At 43.5% G+C, this 27519-nt stretch overlaps 1 protein-coding gene across 1 annotated transcript in view; it reads left to right on the top strand.

Moving 5' to 3' along the window:
* The window catches only part of VWA3B (von Willebrand factor A domain containing 3B), a 185442-nt gene extending 158534 nt beyond the window's left edge, over positions 1-26908 (top strand). Inside the window, exons 30-35 of the mRNA XM_040425122.1 lie at positions 779-865; positions 13871-13989; positions 20047-20139; positions 22024-22189; positions 25648-25879; positions 26540-26908. Of these exons, the coding sequence (XP_040281056.1) occupies positions 779-865; positions 13871-13989; positions 20047-20139; positions 22024-22189; positions 25648-25879; positions 26540-26744 (902 nt within the window). The 3' untranslated portion in view covers positions 26745-26908. The remainder of the gene's footprint in view (positions 1-778; positions 866-13870; positions 13990-20046; positions 20140-22023; positions 22190-25647; positions 25880-26539) is intronic.
* The last annotated feature ends 611 nt before the right edge of the window (positions 26909-27519 follow it).

The following is a 27519-nucleotide window of genomic DNA, read 5'->3' as shown; positions in this document are numbered from 1 at the left end:
GAAACTACATCTATTACAGCTTATTATCTTCACGTGAAATGTGCCGGTGTCACTGGTCAGTTTCTCTACAATTGTCAATTTATTGCTTTTTGGTAATGACCGCACAGTTTGTGGGTAAACCCTGCAAAATCATTTGACTATTAACAATAAGCAATAAACAGATCTTGATCATAAGCAATTCTTAACGATCTATTCGAGAACCATGGGCCCTGAGTGCCCGCTGGCCGCTACATGTGTTCTACTCTCACAAAGACATTAAGTTGAAAATAAGTGTAGATTCCCTGTAGAGCAGGAATCAGCAACCCACGGCACTCTTGCTGTGGGGAAACCAACTCCTAGCAGGCACATTTGTTTGGCTGATCTTGGAATTCTTATTGAAGTAAATGAAGCATGCAGGGAGTTGTAGTTTCAGCACAGCTGGAGTGCCAGAGGTTGCTGAGTCCTGCTGTAGACGGTTAGTTTCCATCTACATCATTTGCCTTATATTGCTAGCTTGTTAAGGCAGTTTGCAGTATGTGCTAGGAAAGCTCTGAGCACATAAGTCAAATGTATCCATAGGTCCCCATTCACATGACGGAGTCAAACAGAGTGCAAAACAGAAAAAAATATGGGCGAGCAAATTCTCCCAAAGTAAGACGGTCACTACAAAATGCGAAAGTGTGAAAGCTGCCTAGTGTATCATTTTTATGTTGTAAATACATTACCTGTATATGAAACTAGTTTATATTGTACTCTTACACCTCTGACTATTATACATATGTATTTTTACTTATTCTAGAGTCACCAGTTCTACATAACGATCAATCGCTTCCTCCAGGGCAAAAGGTGCTGTCTATCTGCTCTCACAATGGATGGTATGAAGAAGGTAAGATTAGATTGTCAGAATATAGTTGCGGCTCTAGTAAAAAACTAAAGATCTAATATTGTAAGTGGGTCTAAACTGGTAGGAGGCAGGGCTAACGTAGGTTGGGTCAGCAGATTGTCAACTGTAGCCACATTGGTGGTTGGTGGGGCCATTGCCAAAAATACAAAGAAATCCCCCTTTAAGACAATACAACAGAACTCCCCAACCTTATATGAAGCTATATAGTTAAATATGGAACACCATCATTTTATAGTGCCCTATAGTGATCTGGGACACCCTTTCACTACATATATGGCCCAATACTTGGATAAGGAGCACCATAACTATATATATATATATATATATATATATATATATATATATTTTGTGGGAGATTAGCTGGTGGGGATCACCTTTTCTGAAAACAGACAGTCCGTATGCAGGCAGTTTCTTTGAAAGTCTGGCTGGTTGCCAGGTATATTTAGCCCAAAAGGTTTGCACAGCAGAAAACAAACAAAACAGAAAGTAAATCCTTGCCGTCCGGCGCTAAGCTAAACAGTCCTGTCCTGACTATACGATGTGGGGCTGCTCCCCGACACCGCCAACACAAATGGTAAAGCAAACCTTTGGTTTCTCTCGCATCCAAACATAGCTCTCCCTTCAGCCACACAGGTTACAATCCTGAGACTCAGCACATTAGAGACCTGTTGTGCTCTCTTTCTGTTTATTTAAAGTCCACCTGGAGGTGAACTCCAGTGGACCACAATCTCAGGACCGGAACCAAGCCTGCCTTAGAGGCTGGAAAAACCTGGGCCGGATTCCGGTTCAGTCCCTGACAACAGAGCGCATGCAAGGTGAAACATACCTATCATCCACCACCTCGCCTCGCATACCGTCACATATCCCCCCCCTCTGCTCTAGCCCCCACGGCTGAGCAACTGTCCCCAGCATACAATGCATGCGGGAGAGGGCATCCGCATTGTTTGGGAGCTTGCCCGGCCTATGCTCTACTGAAAACTTAAAGGGCTGTAAGGCCAGAAACCACCTTGTCACGCGGCTATTTTTTCCCCTGTTGTCACACATCCACTTTAGGGGTGCATGGTCGGTGACAAGCTTAAACGACCTTCCCAGTAAGTAATATTTCAGCGAGTCTAGGGCCCATTTAATAGCGAGACATTCCTTCTCGACAATGGCATAGTTCTTTTCATGCTTGTTCAGCTTTCGGCTCAGGTATACCACTGGGTGCTCCTCACCATCTCTGGTTTGGGATAGGACAGCCCCTAGGCCCACCTCAGAGGCGTCCGTCTGTACCACAAACTCCTTTGAGAAGTCCGGGGTTACCAACACCGGTAGTACACAAAGGGCCCGCTTTAACTTCTGGAAGGCCTCCTCGGCTTCAGGATTCCATTTAACCATGGCCGACCCTCTGCCCTTTGTCAGGTCGGTCAGAGGGGCGGCAATGGTGGCAAAGTCGGGTATAAACCGCCGGTAATACTCCGTAATGCCAATAAAGGCCCGAACTTGTTTTTTGTTTATCGGTTGGGGCCATTTTTGAATTGCCTCAACCTTATTGGTCTGGGGCTTGACCAGTCCCCGGCCAATAACGTAGCCAAGGTATTTGGCTTCCTCCAGGCCTATGGCACACTTTTTTGGGTTGGCCGTGAGACCTGCTTTCTTAAGGGAATCTACCACTGCTTGTACCCGGAGCAGGTGCGATTCCCAATCTGGGCTGTGGACGACCACATCGTCCAAATAAGCAGCTGCATACGGGCGATGTGGGCTCAAAGTTTTATCCATCATTTGTTGGAATGATGCAGGAGCTCCATGCAGACCAAAAAGCATTCGCTTATACTGAAACGAACCTTCAGGAGTGGAAAAGGCCGTTTTCTCCTTGGCCGATTCAGTTAGGGGTATCTGCCAGTAGCCTTTCGTCAGGTCTACGGTCGTTATGTAGCGGGCTTGTCCCAACCTGTCCACGAGTTCGTCGACCCGAGGCATCGAACTTGGAGACACTGTTGAGTTTCCTAAAGTCTTTACAAAACCTAACAGTGCCATCGGGTTTTGGGACCAGCACTATGGGGCTCGACCAATCTCTGTGGGACTCTTCTATCACGTCCAATTCTAACATAATTTTTATTTCCTTTGCGACTGCCTCTCGCCTGGCCTCCGCTATTCTATATGCCTTTACATTTACGCGATCCCCAGGTTCTGTCACTATGTCATGCTGAATCACGTTGGTTCGTCCGAGTAAGGGGGAGAAAAAGTCTCTATTTTTGTACAAAAACGCCCTAACGTCACTTTGTTGCACCAGGGATAGGGATTCCGTTATGGGGACGTCAGGGATCACCGGTCGCCGGACTGTTGCGGCCGGAGATGTGGCCAATAAAGTCTCTCTGTCCTTCCAGGGTTTTAAGAGATTTACATGATAACTCTGTTGTGGCTTCCGTTTCCCGGGTTGGTAGACTTTGTAGTTGACCTCTCCTACTTTTTCAACCGCCTCAAAGGGACCCTGCCACTTAGCCAGGAACTTGCTTTCAACCGTGGGAACCAGTACCAACACTCAGTCCCCGGGGCTGAAAGTACGGACCTTGGCACCCCGATTATAGACCCTCCTCTGGGCCTCCTGGGCTCTCTCCATATGTTCACGAACCAGGGGCAAGACAGCTGCGATTCGATCCTGCATCATGGAGACATGCTCTATGACGCTTCGATACGGGGTGGCCTCTCCTTCCCACGTTTCTTTGGTGACATCTAGCAGCCCCCTGGGATGTCTACCATACAAGAGCTCAAAAGGGGAATACCCTGCGGAACCTCGCGTATGGCAAACATGAGATATGGTAGCAAAAAATCCCAATTTTTCCCACCTCTGTCAACCACATTTTTCAGCATACTTTTCAGCGTTTTATTAAATCGCTCCACAAGTCCATCCGTTTGGGGATGGTAGACAGAGGTGCGGAGATGGGAAATTTTTTATACTTTACACAGTTCCTTGGTGACCCTGGACATAAATGGGGTGCCTTGATCGGTTAAGATCTCCTTTGGGATCCCCACTCAACTAAACACCTGGACTAACTCCTTGTCGATAGTCTTAGCGGAGGTGTTACTCAAGGGGATGGCCTCAGGGTAGCGTGTCGCGTAGTCCAGGATTACCAGAATATGCTGGTGACCCCGGGCAGACTTCACCACTGGCCCCACCAGGTCCATGCCAATGCGTTCAAAAGGGACCTCAATTATTGGTAGAGCGACCAGGGGACTGCGAAAATGGGGTGCCGGTGCTGACAATTGGCACTCGGGGCACGACTCACAGTACTGCCTGACATCTGCATGCAACCCAGGCCAGAAAAATCTCTGGGCGATTCTCTCCCTGGTCTTTTCAACGCCGAGATGTCCCCCCATCACGTGACTATGTGCCAGGTCTAGTACGACCCTGCGGAAGGGTTTGGGAACCAGTAGCTGTTCGACCTCGTCTTCTCCACGTTTTATCACCTGATACAGTAAATTGTTGACGGCCATGTAGGGGAAGCACACCCCCCAGTTAGGGACCACCGGTTCCCCATCCACCATCTTAACATTTTCCCTAGCTCTAATGAGGGTGACATCTCGCAGTTGTTCGGTACAGAAATCCTCTCTCCTGACTTCTAAATCTGGCATAACATTTGGACTACTCTCACTGTCAGGGTCAGAGACGTTCTCCTGTTCATTACCCTCGAACTGAGAGCTAGCTTCCCGGTCCTCCGGCTCCCCAGCCAGGAGAGGGAAAGGAAGAGGATCTCCGCTTCCTCAACAACGTCCCCTTCCCTTTGGAAAAAAGGATCTGGCGAGAGCTCCCATGCCTCCCCAGCAGGGGGAGCTCTATCTACCAGTCTCCCCTTGCCTTCCCATAAGCTCCAAAAATGGGGAAAATCTCTCCCCACTAACGCTTCGTGAAGCAGTGACGGCACCACCCCGACTGAATGTGTCACACTGCCCCAAGGGGTATCAACCTCAACCACTGCTGTCTGGTAGTCCCGTGTGTCCCCATGAATGCAAATGACCCCGATAGTACTGGGGTGTAGTTTGGAGGGGTTTACACAATCCTTCCTGATTAGTGTCACCACACTACCTGAGTCTAGCAGGGCTGTGAGTGGTTTTCCATCCACAGAGATAGCACACATTTGTCTCTCGTTGTGACTCGAACATGCTGCAGTACACGCGACCTGTGCAAAAAGAGAAATGTGTATTTTCCTGTAAGCATAGTCACACTGCATAGGCTCATCGCTTAACGGACAGTTTGCAGCAATATGCCCAAATGCATGGCACCGATAACACTGTACGTGCTCTACCCCCAGTCCTTTTAAGGTTCCCAAAGACCTTCCTGGCTTCTTTGGCCAGTCTCCAGGTCTATGACCCACAGTCTCATTAGCTGCAAAATCAGTCTTAACATTACCCCTGCTTTTGAACCCTGGAACAGTCTTACCAGATCCTGGGGGTGATCTTGCGCCCCAAGACGCTCCACGGTGGGGCATAGACGGATTCAGCAAGTCCTCAGAAGCCAGGTACCTCTCCACTAGGTCCACCAACTGGGTTGCAGTGTTGGGGTCCCCCTGTCCGACCCACTTTTTTAGTGTCGCAGGGAGCGCACGCAGGTACCGGTCCATTACTACACGCTCCACGATCTGCGGGCCGGTCAAGGTCTCTGGCTGTAACCACTTCCTGGTGAGATGGATCAGGTCGAACATTTGAGAACGGGGTGGCTTGCCGCTGGCGTAAGTCCACTGATGCACACGCTGGGCTCGGACTGCCATGGTGACACCCAAGCGTGCAAGTATCTCCGTCTTCAGTGTTTCGTAGTCCTGGGCCTTATCCGGTTCAAGATCAAAGTACGCCTTTTGAGGCTCCCCGCCCACTGTTCTTTTGGCCTCTCCTCGCGGACAGCAACTCTCTCAAAAGTCGCAAGGTAGGCCTCAACATCATCAGTAGGTGTCATTTTCATTAGGTGGTACGAGGCACGTACCAATTTTGGTTCCCCTGGTGCAGGAGGTGCGAACCCTTTTTTCAGTTCCACAAGAGCCTCTGCGAACTGCCGTTTCATCTCCTGTTGGGCCGCCTGTTGCGCTGCAGCGGCCTCTGCAACTTGGCGGTTGGATTCCCGCTGAGCTGCATTGGCCTGTAGCAGGGCCTTTAACATTTCCTCCATTTTCAGAAAATGCCCGCTGAGTCCACCACGTGTGGGAGATTAGCTGGTGGGGATCACCTTTTCTGAAAACAGACAGTCCGTATGCAGGCAGTTTCTTTGAAAGTCTGGCTGGTTGCCAGGTTTATTTAGCCCAAAAGGTTTGCACAGCAGAAAACAAACAAAACAGAAAGTAAATCCTTGCCGTCCGGCGCTAAGCTAAACAGTCCTGTCCTGACTATACGATGTGGGGCTGCTCCCCGACACCGCCAACACAAATGGTAAAGCAAACCTTTTGTTTCTCTCGCATCCAAACATAGCTCTCCCTTCAGCCACACAGGTTACAATCCTGAGACTCAGCACATGAGAGAGCTGTTGTGCTCTCTTCCTGTTTATTTAAAGTCCACCTGGAGGTGAACTCCAGTGGACCACAATCTCTGGACCGGAACCAAGCCTGCCTTAGAGGCTGGAAAAACCCGGGCCGGATTCCGGTTCAGTCCCTGACAACAGAGCGCATGCGAGGTGAAACATACCTATCATCCACCACCTCGCCTCGCATACCGTCACTATATATATATATATATATATATATATATATATATATATACATATATATATATATAGGACTATAGTAATAATAGAGTACCAAAATGATATATACAGATTTATAATGATATATAGAGCACTATATACATACAGCCGTATAGTATTATGTGCAAGTGAGCCTGTTTTTTAGTTTGTTGTTTTAGGGGCCACCAAGATTTTTCCCTTTAGAGTTAATCTGCCCCTGCTTGCTAAAATGCTGTAAGAACCACATAACAAAATGTATGAAGCAAAAACAACTCGTGTAGATAGTGATAGTTACTTCAATAAGCCTATATCATTTTCATTAAGCATCCGTTTCTGGCTGGAGATAAGACAGAGGTATCTATAAGGTAGTATTTCTCAACGTGAACAATATAGCATTCAGTTGTTTTTTAATCACTTCACATCTGGGCCATTTCCCCCTTCCTGACCAGGCCTAATTTTGCAAATCTGACATATGTCACTTTATGTGGTAATAACTTTGGAACGCTTTTACTTATCCAAGCCATTCAGAGATAGTTTTCTCGTGACACATTGTAATTCATGATAAATTTGAGTCAATATATTTCACCTTTTTTTTTATTAAAAAAAATCCCAAATTTACCCAAAATTTAGAAAAATTAGCAATTATTTAAAATTTCTATTTATCTGCTTTTAAAACAGAAAGTGATACCCTATATGTCTACTTTACTTTATGTTGGCATCATTTTGTAAATGTTATTTTGATTTTTTTTAGGACGTTAGAAGGCTTAGAATTTTAAAAGCAATTCTAAAAAAATGTAAGAAAATTGCCAAAACCCACTTTTTAAGGATCAGTTCAGGTCTGAAGTCACTTTTTAGGGCTTACATAGTGGATACCCCCCAAAAATGACCCCATTGTAGAAACTACACCCCTCAAGTTACTTAAAGGGGTATTTTCATCTTATTGATCCTATTTTATTAAATTATATACCCCCCAGTGAGCTTTTTTCAAAATATATTTCATTAAAAAAAAACGACTGTTTTCTTAACATTCTTCTTATTTCATTGTTGATCTACGCTGCCCATGGATACGGTCACCGCTCGCCGGCCGCATCCATGGGCCGCGCTTGCGCAGAAGAATTCCGGCATCCAGTGGCAGCCTCCATCGCAAGCGCGAACGAGCACGGCTCCAGGCGGCCGAGCATGCGCAGATCTATATTCCTTTGTGCCGCGTCTGAAACAGAGCCGTGCATGCGCGGCTCCATTCTAAATGCAGCACAAATAATTATAGATCAGTGCATAGGAGGAGGGGAGCTGTCCGGTCTTTGAGAGTTCAGCAGCGCAGCCCGGATCTCCTCAGTGAATGGTGAGGAGATCGGGGCTGCGCTGCTGTGTATAACTGTCCCCCCTTCCCCCCTTCTTTTGATTTCAGGATGGCCGAGCGGAACCCACCATTGGACGCTGCGCTGCTGTGTCAGCCCCAATGGTTACCATGGCAACCGGACGCCTTCACAGGCATCCGGCTTGCCATGGTATATCTAAGCCTGACCAGGCTAAGTGTGAGTGGCATAGGGATCCCCCACCCAACAAAATCATTGGTGGCAGCGGCAGTTCCGATCGGAGTCCCAGCAGTGTAATGCTGGGGCTCCGATCGGTTACCATTGCAGCCAGGACGCTACTGAAGTCCTAGCTGCCATGGTCAGTTACTCTGAAGCATACTTACATGCGCTGTGGCCGCCGGGTGCTCCTTCTTCTTGTAACTCGTCACAGGTCTGTGCTATAGGCATAAGCAATGCGCCGCACAGACCGGTGAGTTACAAGAAGAAGGAGCGTCGGGCCACAGCGCATGTAAGTATATGGAGGCACTTGGGGGCTGATGGAGGCATATGGGGGACTGATGGAGGCATATGGGGGGCTGATGGAGGCATTTGGGGGGCAGATGGTGGCACAATGGGGGCAGATGCAGGCACAATGGGGGCAGATGGAGGCACAATGGGGGCTGATGGAGGCACAATGGGGGCTGATGGAGGCACTTGGGCCTGATGGAGGCACAATGGGGCTGATGGAGGCACAATGGGGCTGATGGAGGCACAATGGGGCTGATGGAGGCACTTGGGCTGATGGGGACTGATGGAGGCACAATGGAGCTGATGGAGGCACAATGGGGGCAGATGGAGGCACTATGGGGCTGATGGAGGCACAATGGGGGCCGATGGAGGCACAATGGGGCAGATGGAGGCACAATGGGGGCAGATGGAGGCACAATGGGGCAGATGGAGGCACAATGGGGGCAGATGGAGGCACAATGGGGGCAGATGGAGGCACTTGGGCTGATGGAGGCACTTGGGCTGATGGGGGCTGGTGGAGGCACAATGGAGCTGATGGAGGCACTATGGGGCTGATGGAGGCACAATGGGGGTTGATGGAGGCACAATGGGGCTGATGGAGGCACAATGGGGGCTGATGGAGGCACAATGGGGGCTGATGGAGGCACAATGGGGGCTGATGGAGGCACTTGGGCTGATGGAGGCACAATGGGGCTGATGGAGGCACAATGGGGCTGATGGAGGCACTTGGGCTGATGGGGGCTGATGGAGGCACAATGGGGGCAGATGGAGGCACTATGGGGCTGATGGAGGCACAATTGGGGTTGATGGAGGCACTTGGGCTGATGGAAACACAATGGGGGCCGATGGAGGCACAATGGGGCAGATGGAGGCACAATGGGGCAGATGGAGGCACAATGGGGGCAGATGGAGGCACAATGGGGGCAGATGGAGGCACAATGGGGGCAGATGGAGGCACAATGGGGGCAGATGGAGGCACTTGGGCTGATGCAGGCACTATGGGGCTGATGGAGGCACTATGGGGCTGATGGAGGCACTATGGGGGCTGTTTGAGGCATATGGGGGGCTGATGGAGGCATATGGGGGGCTGATGGATGTAGCAGGGCTGAATACGCTGCTGTTCAGACACAGTTCTAATCGGGAAGGGAATAGCAGAGCTGTATATGTGGCGGGTCAGCATCAGTGCTGGTGGAAGAGAGAAACTGATGTAGCAGAGCTGTATATGTGGCCGGTCAGACGCTGCAGGCTGCCAGACTGATGAGTCATACTTTTCACATGAACTAGCACGCAGGACTCAGCTCTCAGTGTGATGTCATAAGGAGGTGTGGCCTGCCTTCACTCTAGCTGCCTAAGCCCGCCCAGCCTTAGCAGCAGAAAACCAGAGTTGCTGTAACTGCAACTCTGGCTGATTTAGCAAGATGGGAATACCCCTTTAAAACTGATTTTACAAACTATGTTAACCATTTAGGTGTTCCGCTAGAAATAAAAGAAAATGGAGATCACATTTTTTAATTTAACTTTTTTGGCAGATTTTCCATTTTAATCTATTTTTTTCCTTTAACACATCGAGGGTTAACAGCCAAACAAAACTCAGTATTTATTACCCTGATTCTTCGGTTTACAGAAACACCCCACATGTGGTTGTAAACTGTTTGTAAGGGCACACGGCAGGGCGCAGAAGAAAAGGAGCGCCATATGGTTTTTGGAAGGCAGATTTTGCTGAACTGGTTAGATGCCATGTCCCATTTGAAGCCCCCCTGATGCACCCTTACAGTAGAAACTCCCAAAAAGTGACCCCATTTTGGAAACTAGGGAATAAGGTGACAGTTTTATTGGTACTATTTTGGGGTGCATGTGATTTTTAATTGCTCTATATTAAGTTTTTTGTTAGGCAAGGTACCCAATAAATCGCTGTTTTGGCATTGTTTTTATTTTTTACAACATTCATCTGACAGGGTAGATCATGTGCTATTTTTATAGAGCAGGTTGTTATGGACACAATGATATCAAATATGTCTACTTTGTTTGTTTGTTTAAATTTTATATAATAAAGCATTTTCGAAAAAAAATTATGTTTTTGTGTCTCCATTTTCTGAACGCCATATTTTTTTTATTTCTCTGCCAATTGTCTTGTGCAGGGACTCATTTTTTGTAGGAAGAGTTGAAGTTTTTATTGGTATCATTTTTGGGTACATATGATTTTTTAATCATTCATTATAATACTTTATGGGGCAAGGTGACCAAAAATTGGTTGTTTTAGCACAGTTTTTATTTATTTATTTTTACAGCGTTCACCTGAGGGGTTAGGTGACATGTGACATTTTTATAGAGCAGATCGTTACGGACATGGTGATACCTAATATGTATACTTTTTCTTATTTATTTAAGTTTTACACAATAATAGCATTTTTTAAACAAAATAAATGATGTTTTAATGTCTCCATAGTCTGAGAGCCATAGCTTTTTTATTTTTTTACCGATTGTCTTAGTTAAGGTCTTAATTTTTGCGGGATGAGGTGACAGCTTGATTCGTACCATTTGGGGGACATACACCTTTTTGATCGCTTGGTGTTGCACTTTATGTGATGTTAGGTGACCAAAAATTGCTTTTTTGGCACAGTTTAAATTTTTTTAGTTTTTATGGTGTTCACCCGAGGGGTTAAGTCATGTGGTATTTTTATAGAGCTGGTTGTTACAGACGCGGTGATACCTAATATGTATACTTTTTTTTTTTTATTTCACTTTAACACAATAAGATCATTTTTTAAACAAAAAAATGTTTTAATGTGTCCATGTTCTGAGAGCTATATTTTTTTTAATTTTTTGAGCGATTTTCTTATGTAGGGGCAAATTTTTTGCAGGTTGAGGTGATGATTTTATTGGTACCATTTTGTGGGACATAAGCCTTTTTGATCACTTGGTGTTGCACTTTTTGTGATGTAAGGTGCCAAAAATAGCTTTTTTTGAAACAGTTTTTATTTTATTTTTTATGGTGTTTATCGGACTGGGTAGATCATGTGATATATTTATAGAGCCGACCGTCATGGACGCGGCAATACTAAATATGTCTATTTTTTATTTATTTTTTCTATTTTTAACATTTTATTTTAATTCTTTACTTGGGGAATTTATTTTTCTTTACATGTGAAACTTTTTTTTATTTTTTTATTTTAACACTTTATTTTTTATTTTAAATTTTGCGTCCCCCATAAGGTCATACGAGACCTCTGGGGGACATTTAACTTCATTTATTTATTTTTTCCCACTATTGATTTCTCCTGTAACTGGGAGATATATAGTAGCCCCAGTTACAGGGGAAATACACACCCCAGAGAGGCTGTACAGCACTATACAATGCTGTACAGCCTCAGTGCAGGGCTGATCGAGGTCTGTAGAAGACCCGACAGCTCCTGCACTCTCCCGGCCCCGGCGGTCATAGCGCTTCCTGTTCTGTATACACAGCGCCCTCTTTGAGTGCTGTGTTTACAGTGATCTAGAAGGCAGTGACACCTGGGAACTGTCCCTGCCTTCTCTCTGGGTTGCCCTGCTGTCACTGACAGTGGGCAACCCGCCCTGCAGCTGCACGATTAGCGTGCAGCTGCCATCTCTGAATGGGTGTTCAGAAACGTCCATTCAGAGATAGAGATCCACCTCCCGGACGTTTATTTTTAACGGGCAGACAGGAGGTGGTTAAAGAAGATCTCCCACAAAAAATATATTCTCTGACCTGTTAGAAAGGTACACGATGTAATTTGTAGTGAATGTAATTTTCTTACCAGTGTCTGTATTTGTGAATTATCCCCTCCCCTCTGCTTCTCGGCCATGTCATGTGACCAGCAATCAGACTCCAACTGACACAGCATCTTATGTGTGGACAGGAAGTCACTTTCTCTATGTATTCCTATGGGAGCCTCACTCTTGGTCTCATAGGAATAAATAGAGAAGAAACTGACTCCCTGTCCCGTGTCAGTTGGAGATCAGAGAGTTGGTCACATGAAACAGTTAAGGATTAGAAGGGAGGTTATAACTCACAAATACAGTCACTGAGGAGATTACATTCACTACAGATTACATCTTCAACGGGCGCCTCCCCCCAGGGCCCTCTATATCGCATCTCTGGTTTGGTAGGAATGCCGAGTGGTGTAGTGCGGCCTAAATGTCTCTATGTGTGTCACAGTGCTTCTACCTGGATACCGTTGGACCCCAGGCTTTGGCTCCGAAGCAATAAATAGAGGGAATAATTGAGGGATTTCAAAGAATAACTTGAGTCTAGACCTTGAGTTGAAGTTCAATGGCAGCTTTACTTGAATAAACGTTTCTTCAAACAGTTTTCATGCTTTGTCTTGGTTTCAGCAGGCTTTAGCATAAACTGGCAGGCAAACTCAACTCTGCCTTATCTCTTTCTCTCTGCTGTACTGACAGGCTAGCTTAGCAACTTTGATTCCTTCTTTATGCTGCACTCCACTCTTTAGCCTGACTTAGTTTCAGCCAAGGAATAGGTTAGCGTCCTGTCAGCTCCAACATGGAGTCTGAACCGGAATCAACTAGAACTGCCAGCCCTTTTTCTGGTAGCAAGCAGTACTAGCCCACTTCTGCCCAAAGGAGGGAGAGTGGAATGGTGAGTTCCATTCTGTCTAATATAGCTCTGCCAGAAACGCTGCCACCTGCTGGTAAACCAGGCATATTACGTCTTTATGTATTTACATTATTATGTATAACAGTTGCATAACAATATTATAGATGCACATTGTGGTGAATCTGGAACAGAATACACAGATTACATTTATGTTAGACCATTATAGACAGTAGCAGGGTGTAGGAGTGGTAACACTACTCCGGGGTGTTACACATCATGCACATTTCTAATAGGTCAGAGAATAAAACATTTTCGAGAGAGTTCTACTTTAATAAGCTGCCAGATTAAAGGTTTAGTGTTCTTTTAAGACATTTTGCACCTTACTTTATTAGAGAGATAATATTTCTCCTTGTAAGCAATTATTTCATTAATAATTCTGCATGAGCTAAAGTAATTCGACCTGTCTACCTCAGAAAAGACTGTGGTTGTTTGAGAGTGTATCTTTAGCAACTACACTGGCCAATATGACACCCATGGCTAACTTGGAAAATTAACCCAGTGCCTCCAAAGTATCAGCAACAGTTACCATAGGTAGCTGCCTATACTTATTATCAGTAGTGCTGCTTGCCCAGTGGTCAGCTACCAGTCTGTGTACTGTATACCTTCTGAAAGGAATGACGTGCCCTACTGGAAAGCCAGCTATGGTGTGTACCTTTTCTTAACATTTCATTTCACCATGGAGCTTGATCAGCCATTTTTATTTTGTATATTACATAAAATGACCACCAATGTTGTTACCAGTAGAGGAAAACATCTGCATGAAAGCTCTGGTTTGATGTGGATGAGCAAGCTTTCTGATGTGAGGAATAAGAAGTCAGATTTAATTTATTCTAATTTCTTTTTAGGATTCATTATCCATGACTGTGGAGATCACACGTATTTTGTGGAGAAACCTTCTGGTGAAGTGGTAAGGATACATAGAGATGACCTACTGACTGATACTGAGGAAAACAAGGAGATAAAGGTAAGTGATAACACTGAAGATAAAGTCACACTGTGTTTGTGATGGACTGTCAGCATTTATATCATGAAAATGTCCCTATGTATTTGCTGTTGTCCCTATAGACAAAAATTTGGCCATGTGACATATTGTATGTCTGGAAGGAATTAGCACAGATCTTATTGGACCCCTTTGCAAAACTTAAGGGTGCATTAGACAGGCAGATAACCTGCCAAATCATCGCAAACGTAGTAACGCTCGTTAGCGATGATCTGGCAGTGTAAGGCTACTTTCACACTAGCGTTCGGGGCTCCGCTTGTGAGCTCCGTTTGAAGGGGCTCACAAGCGGCCCCGAACGCATCCGTACTGCCCTAATGCATTCTCAGTGGACGCGGATCCGCTCAGAATGCATCAGTCTGGCAGCGTTCAGCCTCTGCTCCGTTCAGCAAGCGGACACCCGAACGCTGCTTGCAGCGTTCAGGTGTCCGCCTGGCCGTGCGGAGGCAAGCGGATCCGTCCAGACTTACAATGTAAGTCAATGGGGACGGATCCGTTTGAAGATGACACAATATGGCTCAATTTTCAAACGGATCCGTCCCCATTGACTTTCAATGTAAAGTCTGAACGGATCCGTCTGAACTACTTTCAGACTTAGAATTTTTTCAAAACTATAATGCAGACGTATCCGTTCTGAACGGATCCAAACGTCTGCATTATAGGAGAGGATCCGTCTGTGCAGACACCAGACAGATCCTCTCTGAACGCAAGTGTGAAAGTAGCCTAACACTGCCGCCGATTACCAGATGAAGGAGCAAATGCTTGTTCATCAGACAATTGGAATCTTTCAACAGGTTTAAAAATCATCACGATCTGCTGCCAGCAAATAATGATTCATTATGGCATTCGCGATCACTCCTATCATACTGAGGAGGAAATCGCTGCATGTAATAGCAACAGTCTCCTGCGCTGACAAGCAGGCGATTGCCGGTAAGAAACACTTCCTTCCCGACAATCACCAGCATAATCTGGCTGTCTAATACAGCCTTTAGTTTCACAGTGCACAAACACTCCCAGGCAATGTGAAACATAAAACACAACTCCTCAGATTACTGACAAATTTACAGGTATTTTTTTCAGACATTTTTAATTTTAAAAAAAAGGAACAAAAGCTTCATAAATATGGTGCCTTTGGGAACATAGTGGGGGACCATAATTTGCGACTTTTTGTGGTTCTTGGCACTTTTCCTAAGTGTCGAGAAAAGGGGCATGGCTAAGCAGAAGGGGGGTGGCTTAGCGCCACCCAAATCATTTACTATAACTTTCACCAGAAAGTGGCGGAAGTTATGTCTGGAGTTTTCACTTCACTTTCTGGTGCCCAGCAGGGCAGAGATCTGCCTAATTTATTAAGAGTCTTCTGCCTAACAAAGAGTCTTCTGCCTAAACAGATCAAGATAGGCGGATGGATCTGCCAGCCTTGATATATCTCCCCCAGTATTTCATAATATATTTACATCAGACAACTAGTATAATACATAGATAAATCACCTGCTTCCCTTCACACAGAACGTTATAAAAGGAATTTATACATTTACTATTGAAATCAATGCGAACTGTAAAATCTCTATGCACTGAGATCCCCCTAGTGGTGGATGATGGAAAATGCTGTGATGTCGTCACAGGAAAAGCAATTCCTAGCTGGGTCCCCTCTCCCTGGGCCTCATAGCATTTGTGGTCTGCCTCTATGGTAGGTAGTGATATATATTTGTGAAGGGCTTTTCTGAGTTAAATAAAAAGTTAGACACCCCTGTAAATGTACTAAAATGTACTAAATGTACTAAAATAACAATAGAACAGATAATTACCCCTATCTCTGCTGACGCTTCCTGCACTGCACTCTGGTTCTTCCCGCTGCTGTTTGTTTTCCTGGCTGCAAAAGTGACGTTCTGTGCAGACAGGTCGCAGTTGCAGCCAGTCACTGGCCTCAGTGGTCCCATGAACTGCTGATGCCGATGATTGGGTGCAGTGGTGACCTGTGTGTACAGAACGTCGCTGCTGCGTCCAGTAAGATGACATAAGTGGCGGGAGTACCAGAGTTCAGCACTGTAAGAAACAAGGGAGGAAAGGGTTAAAGCGGTTTTCCAGGCTTTTGATATTGATAATATCAGATCGGCGGAGATCCGACACCCCAGCCGATCAATTGTATGAAGAGATGCCATGCCAGACTACGGCCGACCTGATATTAATGTCCTATCTTGAAGATAGTTCCACAATATTAATAGCCCGAAGAACCCCTTTAATTATCTCTTCTTTTGTTATTTTACCACCTTTAAGGGTCTGAGTTCTTATTTTACTTGGACAAACCCTTTAAAGGTTATCTATGGCAAAAGTAAGCAACTGTACAGGGAGTGCAGAATTATTAGGCAAGTTGTATTTTTGAGGATTAATTTTATTATTGAACAACAACCATGTTCTCAATGAACCCAAAAAACTCATTAATATCAAAGCTGAATATTTTTGGAAGTAGTTTTTAGTTTGTTTTTAGTTTTAGCTATTTTAGGGGGATATCTGTGTGTGCAGGTGACTATTACTGTGCATAATTATTAGGCAACTTAACAAAAAACAAATATATACCCATTTCAATTATTTATTTTTACCAGTGAAACCAATATAACATCTCAACATTCACAAATATACATTTCTGACATTCAAAAACAAAACAAAAACAAATCAGTGACCAATATAGCCACCTTTCTTTGCAAGGACACTCAAAAGCCTGCCATCCATGGATTCTGTCAGTGTTTTGATCTGTTCACCATCAACATTGCGTGCAGCAGCAACCACAGCCTCCCAGACACTGTTCAGAGAGGTGTACTGTTTTCCCTCCTTGTAAATCTCACATTTGATGATGGACCACAGGTTCTCAATGGGGTTCAGATCAGGTGAACAAGGAGGCCATGTCATTAGATTTTCTTCTTTTATACCCTTTCTTGCCAGCCACGCTGTGGAGTACTTGGACGCGTGTGATGGAGCATTGTCCTGCATGAAAATCATGTTTTTCTTGAAGGATGCAGACTTCTTCCTGTACCACTGCTTGAAGAAGGTGTCTTCCAGAAACTGGCAGTAGGACTGGGAGTTGAGCTTGACTCCATCCTCAACCCGAAAAGGCCCCACAAGCTCATCTTTGATGATACCAGCCCAAACCAGTACTCCACCTCCACCTTGCTGGCGTCTGAGTCGGACTGGAGCTCTCTGCCCTTTACCAATCCAGCCACGGGCCCATCCATCTGGCCCATCAAGACTCACTCTCATTTCATCAGTCCATAAAACCTTAGAAAAATCAGTCTTGAGATATTTCTTGGCCCAGTCTTGACGTTTCAGCTTGTGTGTCTTGTTCAGTGGTGGTCGTCTTTCAGCCTTTCTTACCTTGGCCATGCCTCTGAGTATTGCACACCTTGTGCTTTTGGGCACTCCAGTGATGTTGCAGCTCTGAAATATGGCCAAACTGGTGGCAAGTGGCATCTTGGCAGCTGCACGCTTGACTTTTCTCAGTTCATGGGCAGTTATTTTGCGCCTTGGTTTTTCCACACGCTTCTTGCGACCCTGTTGACTATTTTGAATGAAACGCTTGATTGTTCGATGATCACGCTTCAGAAGCTTTGCAATTTTAAGAGTGCTGCATCCCTCTGCAAGATATCTCACTATTTTTGACTTTTCTTAGCCTGTCAAGTCCTTCTTTTGACCCATTTTGCCAAAGGAAAGGAAGTTGCCTAATAATTATGCACACCTAATATAGGGTGTTGATGTCATTAGACCACACCCCTTCTCATTACAGAGATGCACATCACCTAATATGCTTAATTGGTAGTAGGCTTTCGAGCCTATACAGCTTGGAGTAAGACAACATGCATAAAGAGGATGATGTGGTCAAAATACTCATTTGCCTAATAATTCTGCACGCAGTGTATACACTGCCTGTCCCAAAAAAAAGTCACCACCTGGATTTAGCTAAGCAAATAGTTATAAGCCTCCTATTGGATAATTACTGCATGGGTGATTATCTTTCAGCTGGCAATAAGTTATTTAACCCAAACTGGTGCAATGAGTTGCTTCTTATTTCTAAAACAACCATGTTGAAAGACACATCTCGTGGTCGTGGAAAAGATGTTAGTCTGTTTGAGAAGGGTCAAATCATTGGCATGCATCAAGCAGAGAAAACATCTAAGGAGATTGCAGAAACTACTAAAATTGGGTTAAGAACGGTCCAACGCATTATTAAAAACTGAAAGGATAGTGGGGACCCATTGTATTCGAGGAAGAAATGTGGCGGGGGAAAAATCCTGAATGATTGTGATCGGTGATCACTTAATCGTTTGGTGAAATCAAATAGAAGAAAAACAACAGTAGAACTCAGGGCTATGTTTAATAGTGAAAGTAAGAGCATTTCCAGACGCACAATGCGAAGGGAACTCAAGGGATTGGGATTGAACAGCTGTGTAGCCGTAAGAAAACCGCTAATCAGTGAGGCAAACCAGAAAAAAAAGCTTCAATTTGCTAGGGAGCTAGAAGATTGGACTCTGGAGCAATGGAAGAAGGTCATGTGGTCTGATGAGTCCAGATTTACCCTGTTTCAGAGTGATGGGTGCATCAGGGTAAGAAGAGAGGCAGATGAAGTGATGCACCCATCATGCCTAGTGCCTACTGTACAAGCTGTGGGGGCAGTGCTATTATCTGGGGTTGCTGCAGTTGGTCAGGTCTAGGTTCAGCAACAGTATGTGCTCCAAGAATGAGGTCAGCTGACTACCTGAACATACTGAATGACCAGGTTATTCCATCAATGGATTTTTTCTTCCCTGATGGCACGGTCATATTCCAAGATGACAATGCCAGGATTCATCAGGCTCAAATTATGAAAGAGTGGTTCAGGGAGCATGAGACATCATTTTCACAAATGGATTGGCCACCACAGAGTCCAGACCTTAACCCCATTGAGAATATATATATATTTTTGGGACAGGCAGTGTGTGTGTGTGTGTGTGTATGTATGTATATATATATATATATATATATATAATGCAGATTGAAGATTGGGGTAAAATAGAAATGTATTTTTAGAAATGCTTCATGCACAAGTGATGGAAAATGAAATTTTCCAGAATACCATAATTTTGCATTACAGATAATACATGGAAAGCCACAGGTGCCTTGCTATTGTTACAGGCTGTGTTAAAGGGGTAATGAGTCTACTGTTTCTGAACTTGTTTTTGTAATCATATGAAAGGCTGATCGGTATTTCATATATATCCAGTCAGCACATCCATGCATCCAATGAAATATCTCTTGAAACCAGCAACAAGTGGTTTCTAACTTGAAATCAGCCCACTGCACATAAGTATGCAATACTGTAGGGTTATAGAAAGCCAGGAGTGCTTAGTATGAATTTACAAAGGGCATTTGCTGCAGATTTTACCAATGGATTTGCGCAGGTAAAATGGCCAGCGGATAACAGTACATTTCTTTTACAAATTTCGACATGCTGCAAATATTCAAATCCATAGCATGCTCATTTTGTCGCAGATTGTAATTGCTGATCTCACCACTTTCAATTTAGCAGGGGTAAATCCACAGTAAAATCCGCCTGCAACACGTGGATTTGCGGTGAGATCTATGGTGATAGTGTTGGAAGTGTGGACTTAGGACTACCATCATTTTTTAAGTGTGGATTTATAGTTGAAGAATTATAATGTTGGCTAGCTCCAGGGGACACTGTATGTAGTGCGGGACAATATTTAAAAACAGTAGCTTGGAACTTAACTCACCGTTTTGGGAAGATCCACATCAGAAATGGAGTAGGAAAGCGATCTACGTGTACAGATACAGTAATACAGCGCCCAGCGGCACACAAATTGCAGGTCACACATTGGAGCACAAGATGTAATTTATCAAGCTGGAACAATTTCCTTCTTTTATTTTTTTTTAGCAACATCTTACATGTTCCCTTCATTCTTTATTGACCTCACATAACAATTTAGAAAGAACATTTTCTGTCACCTAATAATGAGTCTCACTGCTGTCTCTCCGAAGGAAAATGACCCTGTGATTGGACCTCATCCACTTCATCCTGGGAGTTATTGTCCGGGCGTTGCATTTAACTGTAATCCTGATCTCAACGTGACGGTAAGGAAAGCAATTATCTGTCTTTATGTTATCGATGCCTCATAGCGGAAACATTTATCCCATACTCACTGCTCATCAGTGTGATTGCTTAGATGATTGCCATAAAATTCATTTCTGTCTTGCAAAACGATATATTGCAGTAGTGATAAAAAAGTAAGCAAACTATTGCGTTATATTTCACTGCCACAATATTATTGTGAAATAACTTTTTATAGGCTATCGACACATTTTAATGCATTTTTATTATTGCATTGCATTTATTTCGAGTTTCAAACTATTTTTCCAGTAGGAATTTAATTAAAAAATGTGTAACTATTTGTTTTCTGCAGCCTGCACCTTTTGACATATAATGCAGGCTCCTCTGTTTCTATCAGTGTGAAATCCATCAGAGAAGCTGTCTGACGGCTCAATCTGTAACCCTTATCTCTGCACTCCTGAGAGCTTAGAAAACATCCTTTTAAAGGGGTCTTCCAGGACTAACGTATTATTGACTTAGGCCTATTGCACACGGCCGTGTGTCCCCCGTGGACGTATTGCGTCCCGCATACGGCGGATCCGCAATACACAGGGCACCGGCCGTGTGCATTCCACATCAGGGATGTGGACCCTTTCACTTGAATGGGTCCGCAAATCCGGGGATGCGGAACGGAACCCTACGGAAGCACTACGGAGTGCTTTCCTGGGGTTCCGGTCCGTGCTTCCGTTCAAGTGAATGGGGTCCCGATCCGCATGCGGCATCCCCACGGTCTGTGCCCGTGTATTGCAATTTATGGTCCACAGCACGGGCACGACCAGCACACGTTCGTGTGCAAGAGGCCTTACCTGTAGGATACACCATCAATATTAGATCAGCAGGGCCTGAATGTGTAGTTCCGATGCTTGTTTTTAGTGAAGCAGATATTGGAAACAGCTCCTACAGAGATTCAGCTGAAGATCATATTAAACTATATTCAGGATCATAATCCTTGACACATAGAGCAGAGAGGAGGATGAGGCAGTTCTTTAGCTCAGTGTTATGAAGTAACTTGTCTTCCTGTGTGATTAGGACAGGATTTGTGTATACTAATAGGATGGCGGCCATTTTATTTACCCTGATGATTGCTCCCTAGACAAAACGAGCCATTATAACTATGTGGGAATTCATTTATAATATAGTAATATATAAGTATTTTCAGTGATTTTTATTTTCTTAATTCACGGAGAACCCCTTTAAAGGGTTTCTCACATTTCTATGGGAGGAGGTGGGTGTTCACTCCTGGTAATTGACCCTTCAGATGCCATGGTCACATCCAATCACAGACATGAGCAATGGGTGTCTGCAAAGGTGCCTGCTCAGCTCTTGAGCATGCCACGTACATATATGCAGGGGATGTTGGGAAGGGTATATTGAAAACGGACAATTTAGGGCCGGTTCTCATTGGCGTTAGGGAATTCCGTTATAGGTTTCCGTTATAACAGAGTTCTAACGGAATATAATGGATTCTAGGAAGGAATGCAAAATGGAAACCTTTAAGAGGCTTACCGTTTTGCTCCATCCTAATACATGTCTATGGGGGCAAATAACGGTTTTGTTTGTTATCGTTATACATGATGGAAAAAATAGTCCTGGAACTGTTCAATTTATGGGGAAAAAGCTGAATTACATGGAATAGTTACCTCACATTCTTCTCATTGTATATTTCTGAATTCCTTGGACACGTGTGATGTAATATAATGTCACCTAGTTAAAATGTGAAAATACATAATTTCTGCTGTATTATGCAGAAACACAATTTCTGTGTATATACATAATTACATTTATAAGTAAAACATTTATTCGGGACTGTTTGCATCTTACAATATATTGCAGTATAGTAGTAATAAATGTCTCTATTTCCGTTTTAGGTGCGGTACTATGACAATGCTGAAGGTCTTGCTCCAAGGGAACAAATTTACTCAATAAGCCCTGAAAAATATACTAGAGATACTTCATACATTTTGGAATGTGAAAAGAGATGGGTTGGGCAGCCTGTTGTTGTTAGGAATGATGAAACTGGAACATTTCATTTAGGTATTGTATGGACACATATTTTTATGCTAACATTTTTGCACTGGCCACTAAGCCTTAAAATATGTTGATACTTCCTGTTCTGCAAAGATCACTTTTCAGCAGTCACATCATTATCAGCATAGGCAAGATTACAATGACAGCTATCACCTATATATAAATCCCAACGTGTTCACCATTCACAGTAGGTGATGGTCACTTCGTATCTACTGCCTCCCTGCAAAATGACCTCTGCACAGGTCACACAGTATGCCCAGAGAATTGTACCATATAAGTCAATAAGGTCCCTTCCTGTCTATTGTGTCTATGGCCCCTGGTGGCTGCTGTAAAGCATATCTCTAGGTGCTATCATTAGCATTAGCTAAGGCAAGATGGCAAGCCCCATAATCATGTTCAGGAAATACATTTAAAAAATCTGCAATCAGAAAATAAAAACAGATTAGAAAAAGGTTACATGTCACTAGCTGGTTTCATTTGGCAGAAAAAAGTTGTAGATGACACATTCCCTTTATTTTTTTTGATATTTTTACACTACCAAGAGGCCAATAAAAATACAATTAAACATCCGAAATGATAGAATCCCTCAAAAATCATAATGGCCACTAATCTCTCACAATAGACTGACACTTTCTACTTCATAGAGGTCACATAGTTTGTGCAACCTCAGCATCATCGGAGGGTATGATTACAATGAAAAGTTAAACCTACATTCTCATTGTTTTCAATATGATTACTATTATCTTAAATATGGACCATGGAGGAAGCACAGTATACATATGCTGTGCTTTTCTATGACCTAATAAAAATATACTGTTAAATCTGCAGCATGTCCTGAATTCAGTTGTAGATTTGTTTCTGCTAGATGCAGATTTTAGAACCCACCCATTTACATCCAGGGCCATTAATTGGACCGGGCGGGCCGGGTGGCCGCCCGGGACGCTGTCAGAAGGGGGGCGCCGGCAGGGCACAGCAGGGGATGAGCGCTGCGCTTCCATTATGGAAGCGCTCACTCATCTCTATAGTCATCTGTATGGCGATTTGTATCGCCTCAGGACGGCGATACAAATGTCTGTGCTGCGGCAGGGGAGGGAGAGGTGTATCGCCTCCCTGTTCCTCTGATAGGCTGCCAGCACTAGGCCGGCAGCCTATCAGAGGCCGGTGCATGACGTCATCGTGCCGCCTGAGCCAGCGAGGGACACAGGCTGGAAGAGGCCTGCATCGCATCCTGGAGGAGGTAAGTATAATTTTTTTTTATATATATATATATATATATATATATATACAGTACATACCAAAAGTTTGGACACACCTTCTCATTCAAAGAGTTTTCTTTATTTTCATGACTATGAAGGCATCAAAACTATGAATTAACACATGTGGAATTATATACATAACAAACAAGTGTGAAACAACTGAAAATATGTCATATTCTAGGTTCTTCAAAGTAGCCACCTTTTGCTTTGATTACTGCTTTGCACACTCTTGGCATTCTCTTGATGAGCTTCAAGAGGAAGTCCCCTGAAATGGTCTTCCAACAGTCTTGAAGGAGTTCCCAGAGATGCTTAGCAGTTGTTGGCCCTTTTGCCTTCACTCTGCGGTCCAGCTCACCCCAAACCATCTCGATTGGGTTCAGGTCCGGTGACTGTGGAGGCCAGGTCATCTGGCGCAGCACCCCATCACTCTCTTTCATGGTCAAATAGCCCTTACTTTCAAAGTTTTCCCAATTTTTCGGCTGACTGACTGACCTTCATTTCTTAAAGTAATGATGGCCACTCGTTTTTCTTTACTTAGCTGCTTTTTTCTTGCCATAATACAAATTCTAACAGTCTATTCAGTAGGACTATCAGCTGTGTATCCACCTGACTTCTCCTCAACGCAACTGATGGTCCCAACCCCATTTATAAGGCAAGAAATCCCACTTATTAAACCTGACAGGGCACACCTGTGAAGTGAAAACCATTTCAGGGGACTACCTCTTGAAGCTCATCAAGAGAATGCCAAGAGTGTGCAAAGCAGTAATCAAAGCAAAAGGTGGCTACTTTAAAGAACCTAGAATATGACATATTTTCAGTTGTTTCACACTTGTTTGTTATGTATATAATTCCACATGTGTTAATTCATAGTTTTGATGCCTTCATAGTCCTGAAAATAAAGAAAACTCTTTGAATGAATAGGTGTGTCCAAACTTTTGGTCTGTACTGTATATTTTTATTTTTTTATGTTTAACACAAGATTTATTGAGAGCAAAAGAAAATCATAAATTACTGCTTAAACTGCTAAAAGTCGCAGGCAGAGTGGTACAGGAGAACTGCAGTATAAAGGTAGGCAATACCCTTAGAAGAGTAGTCATGAAATACAATCATCAATAATGTGCAAAACCAGAAAACTGTCATGTTAGCATTTAATAACTAACTAAAACCCAATCACAGCAGGTCTCAACTAGCACACGCAAGTAAATGTACAAAAACCAAGTAACATAACCAGATTCAAAGCATAGATGGCAAGGCGGATTACTATATACTGTACATAAATGTATGGAGGTTACACCATGCCGGACAATATAACCTCTGTGCCATGCTGTACAATAAACCCCATTTATAAGGCAAGAAATCCCACTTATTAAACCTGACAGGGCACACCTGTGAAGTGAAAACCATTTCAGGGGACTACCTCTTGAAGCTCATCAAGAGAATGCCAAGAGTGTGCAAAGCAGTAATCAAAGCAAAAGGTGGCTACTTTGAAGAACCTAGAATATGACATATTTTCAGTTGTTTCACACTTGTTTGTTATGTATATAATTCCACATGTGTTAATTCATAGTTTTGATGCCTTCAGTGTGAATCTACAATTTTCATAGTCATGAAAATAAAGAAAACTCTTTGAATGAGAAGGTGTGTCCAAACTTTTGGACTGTAGTGTATATGGTGAGACGGTTGCAAAAATGTCTGCCTTCCTCTGTACATGGTTGAAATTCTCTAATAGCAGGCTCTGTATACACTGTGTCCAGTCAGCTGACGGCTCATGTGAACTTATCTCTGGTCTCCTGAGAGCTCATAAACACTCATTATAGCTCAATTCTTATTTTTCTGGTAAGAATATGGCTTAAGTGTTTATGACCTGTTAGTAGGTCAGAGGACTATACATAGCTGTCAGATGACGGGTCAAAGTAAGATACTCACGGCTAGTCTAAAACTTAATTTTTTTAAAAAGCTGAAATATATTTATAAAGACCTGCTGAAAAAATGATTTTAGCCCAAAATATGTAAAATACAATTTAAGAAAATTGCCCCTGAAAGTGTTCATAGCCTGTAAAGTACCAGACAGACATCTGAGGATCTGTGTTACACACTGTGTAAAAACTGTGGCTATTGGAGAAGCAATTTAAATCCTTTAGACACAATTCAGCAACCACTGTCGGTATTTTATCTAAACATGATTTTCTCTTGACTTTTTTTTTACAGCTAAAGTCAAGAATCTTACTGACAACTGCAAGTATGTCATTTCTTGGGCAGATGGTACAACAGCAATACAAGACAAGGAATGGATTTTTGGAAAGTTCAGCCAGCCACATGTACTAAATGTTGGTGATCACATCTTGACTTTAGCATACCCATCTTCTCTGACGTTCTTACCTGGTATCATAACTGCCATTAATGGGAAACATTTGCAGATACTTTTCTGTAATGGAAAGAGGTAGGTCAATTTTCAGACAGCATTTGTTGATTATAAGATTGTAGATTTGATTTGGTTTCTCAAAATTATTTGAATTCTCTATGGGGAATTTTTTTAAACTTGCTTTTTTATATTCCAGTCTTAATAAGAAGTAAGGTAGAGTGAACTGATCTGAGCTGGAGTAGATATGTGCACTAATTTATACCATATTGTGGGGTAAATTACAGTAAATGTGCCCGGCCACAGGAGGACATGCCCCTCCCACTAAGCCCCACCCACTATCTCGATATCCAATCCATGTATCCAATCCACCTCATTTGTCTGTGCATAGATGGATAAATCAATATGATGTTATTAGCTTTGATTTGAAAAACAAATCTAATTGATGGTTCATGACATATCAGTTTGCAAAACTGGGATCAATCAGGTTATTGTACTCATTTCTGTGATGTAACTAGGTATCTTTTTCCTGTCTACCTTCTAGTGTAAACTTTAAGACAACCTCTGTCCAAATGCCCTGTTGAGGCATATAACTTCATAGAACGAAGAGCCTTTGTAAAAGGGGTTGTTTTCATGAGAACTCCCCTTTAATACATGCAGTTGCTGTACTTTAGATCTATCTCCATTGTGCAGTTGCATATACTGCTGCATGTAACCCTCTTAATGGTTTTTGTCTTTAAGATGTCAGGATATGAAAGCTCACCATTGTTTCGGCATCTCGGAGAAGACATATGACAATGCTGTACTATTCTACTGTGAGAAAAATCAGACAATAGATTGTGATGGAGATGTCCTCAGCTCAGAGAATGAAGATTCACTTTCAGATATTTCGTCTTTTACAATATCTTCAATTAACTCAGAAAATAAAACATTTAGGGGGGTGTGATTCATGTGACAGCCGAACGTTTTACATCTTGGGATATTTTTACTGATGAGAATAACTACTGAACTTATTATAACGAATAAAACTCTAAAGGCACATTTATATGCACCGACCAGGCAGGCAATTATTGGGAAGGAAGCGTTCTTTCCCATTAATTGCCTGCTCGTCAGTGGAGGTGTGCATTTCCATGCAGCTCCTCACCTCCACTGTATGAGAACGAGCGATGGCTACTGCAGGATCGTTCACACAGCACAATCTGCTACCCAGAAACGATTTAATGTGCTGCATGAAAGATAATTTCACCCAATGAATGTGCTTTGCTTGTTCATTGGGTGATCGGCGGCACATTTACACGGGCAGATCATTGGGAACGAGCATTTGTAGTAACGTTTATTTCCAACAATCTACCCAAAAATTGTGTGGTGTAAATCTGCTTTAAAAGGCATCTGTCAGCAGATTTGTACCTATGAAACTGGCTGACCTGTAAGGGTCCATTCACACGTCCGCAAAATAGGTCCGCATCTGTTTCGCAATTTTGCGGAACGGGTGCAGACTTATTTATTCTCAATGGGGCCGGAATGTGCTGTCCGCATCCACGGATCCGCACTTCCACATCCGTGCTTCCCTTTCCGCAAAAAATAGAACATGTCCTATTCTTGTCCGCAATTAGGCATTTTCTATTATAGTGCCGGCGATGTGCGGTCCGCAAAATGCGGAATGCACATTGCCGGTGTCCGTGTTTTGCGAATCCTCAAAACACTTACGGACGTGTGAATGG

The sequence above is a fragment of the Bufo bufo genome, chromosome 3 (assembly GCF_905171765.1).
Source record: "Bufo bufo chromosome 3, aBufBuf1.1, whole genome shotgun sequence".
NCBI lineage: Eukaryota > Metazoa > Chordata > Amphibia > Anura > Bufonidae > Bufo > Bufo bufo.
The sequence above is the reverse complement of the archived record's forward strand: the minus strand, read 5'-3'. Positions and strand labels throughout refer to the sequence as shown.